Genomic DNA, 12,755 nt, shown 5'->3' on the forward strand with positions numbered 1-12,755 from the left:
AAAATTTGATCTCATTTTGTGTTCAATAGACCAATAATCGAGGAAGGTTTTAGGCTAGGTATATAAAATTACGCTGCAACTAATAGGAGCAAAGATTTAATGGAAAATGTGGCAAATACGGGGAAAAATATTAATCTTCGAGGGCTTTCGTTCAAAAATTCCTAACTTATATCTTCTAACCACGCGGACGAAGTCGCGGGCAACAGCTAGTTACCTATATGACGTTTCGCGCGTAGGTAGTTTGTCCGAGAGGCGCGAGTCGCGGCGCGACGCGTCGGCGATAGAAGAAAATCAGCTGTAGTCTTACTACTTTGATACACTATAGATTTATTTTACAAATACATTTCACTTTCATTCACCCACTGCAGTCAAAAGACTAACTTCAAGTAATTATAAAACATTAGTTAATTAAAAAGTAACTCCGCAGTTGTAATACTTGAGACTAAATAAAAATAAAACTCCAGGCAGCTTCTCAGGGTGTTAATTATTCACCATGAAGTCTTACTCAGCCAGAGCGTAGGAAATAACAAGTTCTAGGAAGAAAGTCTTTATCCACACTTACAAAATTAACTTGTATAGCATTTCTGAGAAGTTTGTAAATTTTACTTTGACATTGAACTTTGTACGTCATGCAATTTTCCAGTTGCTTATGAGTCAAACTTATTCCTACACATTTTTGCTCGCAACTCTCAATAGTAAGTTGCAATTTCTATGTGTTGAAGAATTAAGAGCACTTCAGAATAGATTTTGACAAGCGCAAATGGTGAAACTTTCAGTGTTCGTGAATACTTAAGAGTGTAATTAATTTGCTTGCTTTTAACAGGTGGTGGAAATACTCAACGACCTCTACACTTGCTGCGACGCTATAATTTCGTATTACAACGTTTATAAGGTAAGAACTCTTTCATGATTTTTGATCATTTTGTTATGTGCAAACAACTATACAAAATCAAAAACTAATCTAAATATCCAATCTAAACTTGTCTGGATACAATGGAATTATAATAGTCTGAATATTTCTACTACACAGTGCATAAAATGCTTAAAAAAATCTATACACGTTATTGCCTGCCGCATTGGTTCGTTGAATGGCAATGCCGATTGAGTGCAAAATACTTTTATAATTTGAACCTTTAAGTAAGAAAATTGAGAAGGTTTTCGGCTTCTATTTTAAGACCTAATAAAAGACAAAAGTTTACCTTTGTAGGTATTGGTATGTTTGTCTATCTCACTCACCCATCATAAGCCACTCCCAAAATAACCAGGAAAATATGTTAAACAATTTTCAATATTTTTTGTGGATATTCGTTTGAATGATAGAGGGATCGGGATGGAAATGTTTTTGGGTCAGATGTCATCACGTGACACCTCACACAACATTTTTACTTAATTGCTACATATTTGATAAAAGTTTATCATTTCACAAGCTTTAAAAATGCAAAGTAAATTTGTAAAAAATTAAGTAAAATATAATATGGCTTGTATCTTCTACCTTCTGAAACAGTCTGTACATTCTTGGAACGCTTAAACTTTTAGAAATCGGAGAAATAACTGAACTAACTAAAATCAAATAGCGTAAACGGTTGTGTGGGGCATTTCATTAAGTGATTAATGTTATATGAAAGAAATAAAGCCTTTTGAACTGAATAGACAATTTAAATGAATAAGCTTACCGCCTTCCATTCAGGTTGAGACGATAGGCGATGCTTACATGGTGGTCGGTGGTCTGCCGGAGAGGTGCTCGCGCCACGCGGCTGAGGTGGCGTCGTTGGCTCTTCACGTTCTGGACTCCGTGCCTAAAATAAGGTCACGGCATATGCCGGCCGCTAGACTGCATATCAGAATAGGTAAGTGAGTGATTTACTAGACTAGATTGCCTAGCACTATCTCTTGGAATAAGGTTGTAGAAGTTGTGGAAGATATATGACGGTCTTTACCGTGTAGAGCATTTTCCGCTTCCACAGCCGTTACAGCCTTGCTTTCAGATGCGAATGCAGAAAGACGATTTTCGGAAACTTTAGGTCACTTTGAAAAGTAGTGTAAATACCCTACGATATAATTGAAATAAAAATGGCTTGTCTCTTGTCTCTGGCTGTGGCGAAAATTTTTTTTATACGAGTTTGTTTGGTCAAAATAGCTGTGGGGATTTTTTATTAAGTCTTCAGGCATATTACTTGATTTACACGTAGTAATTTCGCGACACATACTTATACATAATAACAATTCACTAAAAATGGAATAGCGTTACAATTACCAATAATTACATTTGTTTGTACCAGATGAAAGACGCAGATAACTGATTAATCAAAGTTATTTATTATCTCGCCTAAGATTCAAGTTCGTTAATTTAATTAGATCTTATACTTTGTATAAATTCTAGATATTAGGAAGTTTGTTTGTAGTATGTTTCAAGATGGTAGCAATATAGAAGTCGTTGCTGCAAAGAGAATTGTTTGACAACTTTAATAGGTCGAGAGTTTTAAATTGGATAAGAATTGTTGACAAGAGAAAGCATAGCAATGCAGAACATTGTTTCTTTTGAAATAAAATGTCGCAACGTGCCTCAAAAGCTATTCTTGGTAGTAACTGTTCAAGTGAGTGAGAAGTAGTTTTAATTGTAAAATAAATATGATACACCGATAAAAATTTAAACGTTACAAAGAACTTTAGAAACGAAATTAAAAGTTACAGCTTACTAAAAATAATGGCTACAAAGTAAATACTTAAGGATATTCATTACGAAATGAAATGGAAACATTTGAAACGTGGAATGCGATGCGGTCTCATAGATTACCGCCCATTGGGTTTATTATTAGAAAATTCCGGAGTAATACCAAAGAATTTGAACAGCTATAATAAAACTGTTTTGATTAACAATTTGTAAGTAGTGATATGAGTACTAGGATTAATTAATTAATTCTAAATAAGTTTCTATTGCCTTAAGTTGATTTTTAGATTTTGATTCAGTAGCGTCATAACACGGCATAGAAAGTTATCCGTTTTCGCATAACTACCACAACTAGACCTCTCAACTGTAAAACATTTCAACGTCATTTACTTATTCCATCCATCAAAGTACACTACTAAAGCATTATTTTTGTTTGTAACTTCCAGCTAACAAATCGTAAAGAAAACCTGATTATTGACCTGAAACTTTTTTCAGGGATACACAGTGGGCAATGCGCAGCTGGCGTCGTGGGCGTCAAGATGCCACGATACTGCCTTTTCGGTGACACTGTCAACACCGCAGCAAGAATGGAATCCAGTGGCGAGCCACAGAGGATCCATGTCAGCCATGATACGTACTTGTTACTCAAACAACATGGCGGCTACCACTTCAAAGAAAGAGGAATTGTTAATATTAAGGTGTGTTGCAAAGCCGGCGATTGAACCTTTTGGAAGAGTAACATCGTTGTATAGACTTGCAAGAACGGAGGGGCTGGAAAATAGAAGGCTTTTTTGATTAATGTTTGGTCTCGTAATATTTTCCTTTATCGGTCTTAAAAAATGCAGATGACATACTGAATTTGCTTCGGTTAATCACACGGGTAACTTGACGTTTTGTCAGCAAGGCTTTACAACAATTTGAGAAGAATATTTAATTTATTGCTTCTTCAAGTATGTCCATTTAAAAACTGTAATTATTAGATATTTGAAAGCATTTTTATGCAGAACGTCTGGAACTATGGTAAGGCCAGCAGTGTAAATATACTTTTATTTCACTGAAACGCCACCAGGAATAAACTTCAGACATTAATTCTCATAATAAACGACAGGATTTAAGTATATAGACTGTAGCATCGGTTGAAATAGAATTCCTTGAAACCTTGTCCTTCCGGACAAACTGAGACAAAGGAAAATATCCTTGGAATCCATTTCAAACGTTTTACTGTTTATTTAAGCAAGGTGACTGGGATACTAGAGACCAGTTTCAGATCGTAAAGTCTGTGTTCTAATATTTCTCCTATTTCATTACTGCATTTAAGAGGGTTTTTAAATATGAAATGCTTGTCGTTTTAGGGCAAAGGCGAAATGAGGACGTGGTGGCTAGTTGGCGAAGACCATGAGCGAAGAAAAAATACGATGAGCAGATATCGTAAGTACTTATATGTATACAATTTGGTACATATATAATTTTGTGTCATATTTATTACCGCGAAACCAACAATTCTTTTCAGACAAACGCGGGAAATTAGATTATAAAATATAATGTTTAACGAAAGCTGTTATTATTTCTCAGAACCAAGTCTGCTTCGAAACTCTGAAGACAACGAAGACTCTCTGTGGGGATTGAACCGATCTATCCTCAACATTCGCGACAGGGCTCGCTTGTCCTGCGGTGGGCTAGCAGGCCCGGGATCAGCCCTATCCTCCCCCGGGCCTCCCGCCTGCGACTGCTTCATCCCCAACCGAGACCACCACTCCGCCCCAGTCGTTCTCTTTTGCGATGACTGACGTTAACAAAACTCTCTACAAAATTTCTGGTTGAAAAACGATTGTGATGTACCCTATAGTTCCAAAGACTCGGTTGTAGATGTGGAAGAAGACTGTGGGTATTTCGAAGATAGTTTTAATGATTATATGTTGGTGTATCAGAGTGGGAGGACTGAGGTGGTTGATGACGTCAGCAGCCGAGCTAGGAAGCTGGCTGCTCTAAAAAGACTGTATAGTGTCGATTACGATGGTACTTGGTTGTAAGTTTTACTGGATGTTAGGATAAGGTGTCTGTGTTTTGGGTATATTATTAGATTTGGAGCGTACATGTAACTGCATTTTGTATAAAATACCACTTTCTTTGGTTCTTTAATTTATTATGACTACTTAGAACGTTACATGCGGGACAATATTTATTTAATATTGTAAGTCTTTGTTTTGTAATTTTTCACTACATTCTTCCTTCCTTTTAAGGACTAGAAAAAATACAACTGCAGTTCCAATTCTTTTCCTCAATAAATATGATAAAGGAAGAGAAAAAAATGGACGTACTAATTATTACGACGAATTATTAAAGACAAAAAGAAAATAACTAGTTAAATAAAAATATTTAACTTCAAGTAGACACTAGATAAAACACACTAAATTCACGATTAATTACATAAAAAAATAGCTGTTTTAAATAGAAAATCATCGATATTTAGGAATAATCTCCATTGAGAGGCTTTTAATCTACCGAAAATATAATAAAATGATATTTATAAAACCTGAGTCGACAATGAAATATTTAGTATTATTATAAACAAATCTAATCTAGCTCTACAAGAGTATAGAATTACTGACCAGAGACTAAAATTTAACTAGTTTCGAAAATGAAATGTATCTATATATAATCTATACCAATCAGTATCATAGGAAAGAGTGTAATATTGAATGGAAAACGGCTTTAATAAGTAAGTGAAATTAAAAATACAATTTTGTATGTGTGTATAATATTGGGTGATAGAAAAGTTATTAAAATAATCTGCTACCGAATTTGAATTAAATTGTAGTATTACAGTATACAAACATTATACACGTGATTAAAAGTTTCTCTAAGAAGCTGTTGAAATTGAACGCAGGTATTTTTGTAACGAAAAGTTAAACGTTGGCATTGAAATTTGTCAGGGGTTTTTATAGGTCAGTGAATTATTTTGAGTCCACCACAGCATCAAGTAAAACTTTCCGTTTTGGAAAAAGGACAAAGCTTTCCATGTCGCTTCCGTTTAAGCCACGAATGATATCTACTAATAGGATTCCCAAGAAACGAAAGTATAATAAATATAATTAGCACCTAATTACTTCAAAAGTAAGTCAAAGATATAGTTCATTTATTTGAAATGTCAATCGGTAATTGATTATTCATTACAACTTACGTATAACGTGGATCGAAATTGAAAAAAGTTTACTGGGCCGTGCCAAACTAAATATTTTTTGTATTTGTATTAAAATTAATCGTGGAATGGAAATCTGATCATCAGATATATTTTCATCTATTAATGTCTATTTATTTAAAACAGATATTATGTACCTACCTAATCGCAAATATACGAAAGAACAATTTAAAAGGTACCACAGACAATAAATGCGCATTACAAGATCACAATTTCTAATTTCGTAAAACGTGCATAAAAACGTGTCTCTGAATAACTTTGTCCCTTTTAATAAGTATATACTAGCTAAGAGAATAATCCAATCGCTCAATGTATTGAAAATACAGTGTTATACTTTATTAGAAAAAGAGTTGGGACTTAAATGTAAGCTTTATCTACAATATTAATTTTCAGCTACTTTTAGCATTATGAGAATTTTGACTGCAGCTTTTGAAGGACTCAATCAGGTCCTTATAGCTATTGACGTAGTAGAATTTTTGATAAATTATATCTAAATTAATGAATGGAAATGTAAATAGGTACGCGGAAATGTAACTTGATTTTTGTGGCAGATAAATTCTTAGAATATGATGTAAAGTAGTTATCTAAGTATTTACCGATATTGAAAGAAACAATAATTTTGTGACTTAATATAAAATGAAAGACGGAAGAAAGGATAAACCATAGCAACTTTATAACACTCTAAAATGAGTAAATGTTTGAAGTATACGCAATTAAAAGATGCACTATGGTATGTTTAGTTGTCATAAAATTGTTTTGCGCCATTACTATGAGCTCTTGAAGCAGGACTGTTGACGTCGTGAAAGTGAAACAGCATAATACGCTGCGCATAACCGTATCCCACTTTAACGATAGGAAGAGCTTAAATAGTAGCCGCAAAAGCCTACAGAAAGATGATTATGTTTTTTTTATAAAATGTCAGTAGATAAAGATGAACAAACAAATGTGATAGAAAATTTCAGGAAGGTAATGTAGTAAACGAAATGAATGACTGAATGGTATAATGATGTAAAAAAATGTATTGTATATTATCAATTTTAGTATTATATTGTTTTGATATAAAAATATTGGAACAATTTTTGTAACGGACCTAATAAATGTACCTAAGACCATGTCGCGTAAGATGTAGTTGTATTTTTAAGTCTAAAATATTTGTGTCAATGAATGTACCTACTTATATAATGTATTTGACTATAGTATACCAATGGCTGTACCTTTAAGATGTCTGAATACATACCTACAGTTACTTGTAAAATGATTAAGTAATGATGTATTGTTAAGCGGAACTAAACATGCTTAAAATGTCTACAGTATTGAAAGTAGAGCAGTTCTGTGTATTTGAATGCAAATAAATGTCTTTTTCTAATAACTGTGCCAAGCTGAACATTCAGCCCTTGAAAATATTGTATGTTCGTAAACTTAAACGTAAAAACGTGTTCCTAATTTTTGTGAATCCAACCTATTTGCAGCTTAAATATTTTGAGATTTATCGAAATCGATAGGTGCTTATGATAGGGGAAAATCAGTTTAAAAGAGTTTTGGTACAGGCGCTAAAAAAATAAACTTACCTGAAAACATATTTTAAAACTAGGTAGGGACGCTAAAAGAAGTTACATACCTAAAATAGAATAGGTAAGTAATTGTTACATTTATTATAATAATATGTTATTATATTTATGTGCACTCTTCGAAACTTCAAACGTAACGTTTGTGTACGCGTAACGCTTTACCGCCACTTTTAAAACTGACTTCCAACCGTTGAACACGGATGCACGAAAGGCAAGTTACAAATTTTCATTCAACTTGCATAAAGGTATTGTCGATCATCACGTCTCGAAAGAAGAAGAAAAATAACATTTTGTAGGCCGATATATCTACTACATCTACTACAACATCATCATTCCATTCCTGGTCTAGAAAAATAATATCTTCGCTGTCCATGGCTCAATCATCCCCTATCATAAAATGGCGTGATATATTGAATGTCTACTAAATTAAGAGTCATTAAATAATAATGGATGTAAATATTTCATAGTTACCTAATCCAATTACGGCTGGAACCAACACTGCCCATCAAAAAAACAATTTACAATTACCTTCCTTGTATTCTAAATTATTGAACCAATAGGTAGAAAGTTATTATATTACCTATTGGGTAGTAAAGTACCTACCTTAATTCTTCTATTTCTTCTACTCTACATTTAGAAAAAGAGCAAAAGTCTGTAAACAAAAATAGTTGGTAACTAAATTTCAGCATGTGTTACGAATATCTGTAAGTTAAACATGCTAGTTCTAATAAGTAGCTACACAATTAATTAAATCATAAATGTCTAATAATCCATAGTCAAAATAATAATTATGTAGGCTCCTAGTCTTAACTAAGTGTGAATTAAATAAACTAACAAAACTAAAAAAAAAACAAATGCAAGTAAAATATTCCTCTATGTTCTAAAACCTACATTTAAACGTACATAGTATATTAAAATAAATGTGTCATTTATTAATCAATGTGATAGAATGAATGCTATTTTCCCGCGCAAAGTAACCTATCCACCTTTCGCAATTTCTTTGCCTGACCTATCGATTTCGATAAAAAAAATATTATTTACAACTTTACCTAAGCTTTAACAAAATTTCTATCGAAAAATTTATTTTATTTGATCTATTCAATTTACCTAGGTACTTACGTCCAGAAGTAATTTGTAAGCAGCTGTCCTAGAGTCATGCATGAATATGATCGAAAGTATTAAATTTTACCAAAGAATGTTTGATTGTTCGTGCTATTAAAATCTACATGGACTTTATTATTATAAATGTACTTAATGAAATATTGCTGTTGACTGTTTATATTAAGACGTTTTTTTAATAAAAAATCATAAACGTACCTGCATTTTTATAAATTCCTTTTTATCGTACTTTCAGCGAATATACTCTTTTAAGTCATCAATAATTATATTTTCTAAAATTAGTAGTATCTAGGAACTAAACTAAACTAATATTTACATTTTGAAAGCTATATCAATATAAAAAGAAAAATATGCATTATTTACAAAGCGTCAAAAAAGATATCCTCATCCCTGCCAAAGTCGGGAAACGTGCCCAGAAGGCTGGCTGCATTGCCACGTTGTATGGCAATGCTAATTCTTTGGGCAAAATATAGACCAGCCTTCTGATCACGTGTAGAGTCGACCAAACGCTTTGCGAGTTCTTTATTAAAGAACTCGTGCACCTGGTCCCCATGTCCCGAACGTTTCGACCCCAAACGGCTCAAAAATATAATTACCAACAAGGTTATTATATTTCCGCCGTTTTAGGGCTTCCGCGGCTCCAGCAGCAGCGCCCGGCGAGACCGCTGAACTTAGAACATGGGATGGCGCGAGGGTGTCGTACTTTCACCAATTTATTAGAACCTAGTTTACTAGTGTTGAGCTAAAACAGAAGAGCATCAGAATATGTTTTTATTGCTAGGCTCATTTTTTCATAAACAGCCAGGTGCACTTTTGTTTGAAACTGTATAATTCTGAGTTCTAGAACAGATAATGTGAAAAGTTTTCGTAAGTAGTTTCTATATAAAACAAACATAAAAGTAAATGTGTTTAAGTACTTATGGTTTATAGGTAGCTAAAAATGCTACTCCTGATTTCCAATTTCCAACTCGGTACAAAGGCTGCTGTTCAAAACAAAGGTGTCTGGGTTTCTAAGCTTTTTCATGGCAGTGAACGACGAAAAGGTATCAAAACTGTAACTTATACCCCACCTTAAAGTATAGCTTGTTTTTGATATATTTTATCATTTAAAAACTTACTAGGGGCGAGGAAAATATATTTTTGAATTTGGCGCCCAACGTGGTGCGTGTGTGTGTAATCCTTGTAAAAACGACACCTATGATATACCTTTAGAGAAGTCACAAGGTTTACTTTAATGTAAGAAGTCAGGCGTTGAACCTATCCAACATAATTTTCTTTAGATCCAATAGATGGCGTAACTTATAGACTAGCCATGCACACAAACCAAACATTATTTAATATTATACCTATTTATTGAACAAAAATCAGTAGTATCTATGGTATGCACAAATATGGCTAGATCAACTTTCATGTAAATTAATTACACTGAATGAAAAACACTCTTATTATTTCAGATTTTATTTTTATGCACAAAATAATTTATTGAATCGACTTTTTTAACCTTATGAAAAACAAATACCTAGTACCTAATGTTTCATATTAGGTATAATACAAGATGTTTCTAATGGTGGCATGTACTTTTACTACAAAAATATTGTAAATTTATGAATTAATAATTTCTTCCTTAGTATTCATAGATTCCAAGTATTTTTTAAAGGTACATACTAGTGAATAAGGCGTAAACAATTGCTGTTTGAACCTTTATCTTACCCTTGTTCTTTCTAAAAGCTACCATGTAATGTAACCAAATATTTTCATAAGCATAGTAAATATTAAATCTGTAAAACATTAAAATTGACCAACTTCATTTGACTTGGCATTTGAATGTTGATAAACAATATCAATATAAGAATATCAGAAAACACTGACTAATACTGGATTAATTTATAATTTTTTCTGTTTTTGCTGTACAATATTTACAATATATTTTTAAAACCTAACAAAATTGATTATAGCTTCATTATGATTTTTTTCCTAGTCCTCTCATCCTAAGCTCCATTTCAAGGTATGCTTTCATCGAAGGATCTTCAACCATCTTGAGAATTTTCTCTGCAATCTCTGGCCCAGCATCTTGCATCTTTGCCGATAATGCTTCAGCCCAGACTATGAACACACAGTTTGAACAACCGGACTGGCAGCAAGCGGTTGGCGGCTCATCTATTGATGCCTGTAAGTGTAATTGAGTAAATATGTTTAATTATTTCTAATTATTTGAAGATTACACACTACTTTACAATAACTTTTCATATAAATTATAAGAATTCAATTAGGACAAAAAAGGATGAGGACAGGTGTGTTACAAAATAAGAAGAAGGTAATGTTAGCAGGGATAGGGTTATAAAATGACTTTTTGTACCCCGTATTGTGATGATAGAAGCTGATTAAGGTGGCATCAACTTTCTTAAGTTGCTAATCAAATATTAAAAATTGCGTCGCCTCCCTTGGGAATGTTTTTTCTCAGAAAGCTTAACCAAGACCTTAAAAAATGAGATAATGATGACAAAAAATGTAATATAAGTAGTAATTATGAATGAATATGAAACTCAAAAAAACATTTTTAATCTTACATCTTTGGCTATCCTCTCGAGTTCCCGCTCTTTTTCATCATCAGTAACATTTGAGGTAGTGCACAACCTTATAAAATTATTACGACGTCGTAATAATGCTGGTAAACTCAAAGCGTTTAATTTCTGAAATAAAAAATAATAATTGTGGAATTGATTTATAGATTGGCAAAGTCAATTGAAGGACTTCAAAGAATACAAAACTTACATTCATTTTTATTCATTAAATTTAGCTGCTTTCAAGTCATTTTATTTTTATTGTAGTAAGCCTGTAGTAAACATTAAAGTAATCGAAACATATTCTGTTAGTACTTGTCAGATTTCATTGGAAATGAATACTAATTGTACGCAGGAATAATTATTTCTAGTTCTTACATCTCAACTCAATTCGGAAATAAACATTGTTGATTTGAAACACTGTCACGTCTATCACTATGTCAATTGTCAATTATTGTCAATGAACCTTTTCTGGAACAAGAGCCTTTTAGGAATACTAAACTGTTTGGAAGCTCACACCGAAATCCAACGAGATTATTTAATATAAATGATTAATTCACGATTTTATCACCACAAGATTTACAATCGACTACTTACACAGATATATCTAAATCATTCATAGATTTAGAATTCTAATTGATTCTACGATAAAAACATTATTAATGAAGTCAATAGCACAAAATTTTTAGGGCTGGAAATAGACAAAAGATTAAATTGGAAATCCCAAATTGAAATGTTATGTAAAAAGTTAAGCAAATCCGCATATGCCTTACACACACTTGCACCAGTAGTTGCCACTGAAGCACTTCTAACAGCCTATTATGGCATAGTCGAATCCCACCTACGATACGGCGTTATATTTTGGGGTAACTCGACCGAAAAGGAGACAGCATTTAAGGCCCAGAAAAGATGTCTTCGGTCTATGTTTAATGTAAAATCAACTGATAGCTGTCAACCTTATTTCAGAAAATATAAAATCTTAACATTACCTTGTATATATATCTTAGAAATAGCAGTATTTGTCAAATCAAATCCCCAAAAGTTCACACGAATAAATGACGTAGTACCTCGGAATAGACGTGATAACAGTAGGTTATGTCTTCGCAGTGCCAATACTACACTAATGCGCAAAAGTGTCTGTTGCATGGCACCGGAAATATACAATAAATTACCAAAAACTTTAAAGGATTTGAATATGGTTCTCTTTAAAAAGAAATTGCGAAACTTTTTAGTAGATAAAGCTTTTTACAGTGTCTCTGATTATTTACTGGAAAAGCATATCTCTGTTAATTAGGTAAGATGCAGTTACATAAGGCATGAATAATTTTGTTGATTATCTTTAAGTTTAAAATATTTAACTATACTGTTAATTTGTAATAAGATGTATGGTATGTTTAGAATATTTTAATTGTATACATTTGCATGCCTACTGGCAAAATATGGCTGAACGAATGTTACTTTTATGTCACCACTAATGAAATACCCATATTTGCAAATAAATATCTTTTATCTTTTATCTTTTATCTTTTATTCTTTATCGAAATCATTCATAGATTTAGAATTCTAATTGATTCTTTATCGAAATCATTCAGTTTTGGCTGTATACTATAAGTTGCCAGAATGCTGCATTCTCTGTCAGC

General features: G+C 32.7%; 2 protein-coding genes across 6 annotated transcripts in view; one reads left to right on the forward strand and one right to left on the reverse strand.

Annotated features, from left to right (window-relative positions):
* The window catches only part of LOC113492203 (guanylate cyclase 32E-like), a 122,230-nt gene extending 113,381 nt beyond the window's left edge, over nt 1-8,849 (forward strand). For 4 of the 5 annotated variants that reach the window (XM_026869561.1, XM_026869563.1, XM_026869562.1 and 1 more), the window contains 5 exons: nt 824-892; nt 1,688-1,847; nt 3,164-3,366; nt 4,021-4,096; nt 4,241-8,849. In XM_026869561.1, the coding sequence (XP_026725362.1) occupies nt 824-892; nt 1,688-1,847; nt 3,164-3,366; nt 4,021-4,096; nt 4,241-4,455 (723 nt within the window). In that variant the 3' untranslated portion in view covers nt 4,456-8,849. Of the gene's footprint in view, nt 1-823; nt 1,243-1,687; nt 1,848-3,163; nt 3,367-4,020; nt 4,097-4,240 lie in introns of those variants that run through there. The other variant, XM_026869564.1, reaches the window with a different exon arrangement.
* A 1,158-nt stretch (nt 8,850-10,007) lies between these two features.
* On the reverse strand, nt 10,008-11,561 carry LOC113492205 (oxidoreductase-like domain-containing protein 1). Its single transcript, XM_026869567.1, has 3 exons — nt 11,327-11,561; nt 11,122-11,244; nt 10,008-10,721 (listed from the first exon to the last, which is right to left on the reverse strand). The coding sequence occupies exons 1-3, from the start codon at nt 11,330-11,332 to the stop codon at nt 10,515-10,517; spliced, it is 336 nt and encodes a 111-aa protein (XP_026725368.1). The 5' UTR covers nt 11,333-11,561; the 3' UTR covers nt 10,008-10,514.
* Between the last annotated feature and the right edge of the window lie 1,194 nt (nt 11,562-12,755).

Source organism: Trichoplusia ni, chromosome 3, assembly GCF_003590095.1.
Source record: "Trichoplusia ni isolate ovarian cell line Hi5 chromosome 3, tn1, whole genome shotgun sequence".
NCBI classification, from domain to species: Eukaryota; Metazoa; Arthropoda; class Insecta; order Lepidoptera; family Noctuidae; genus Trichoplusia; species Trichoplusia ni.

Bases quoted from the DNA above. Each gene is read 5' to 3' on its own strand.
- LOC113492205 (XM_026869567.1), bottom strand. The intron at 10,722-11,121 runs GTAAGATTAAAA...TTACACTTACAG, and splicing joins TCGAGAGGATAGCCAAAGAT to GCATCAATAGATGAGCCGCC.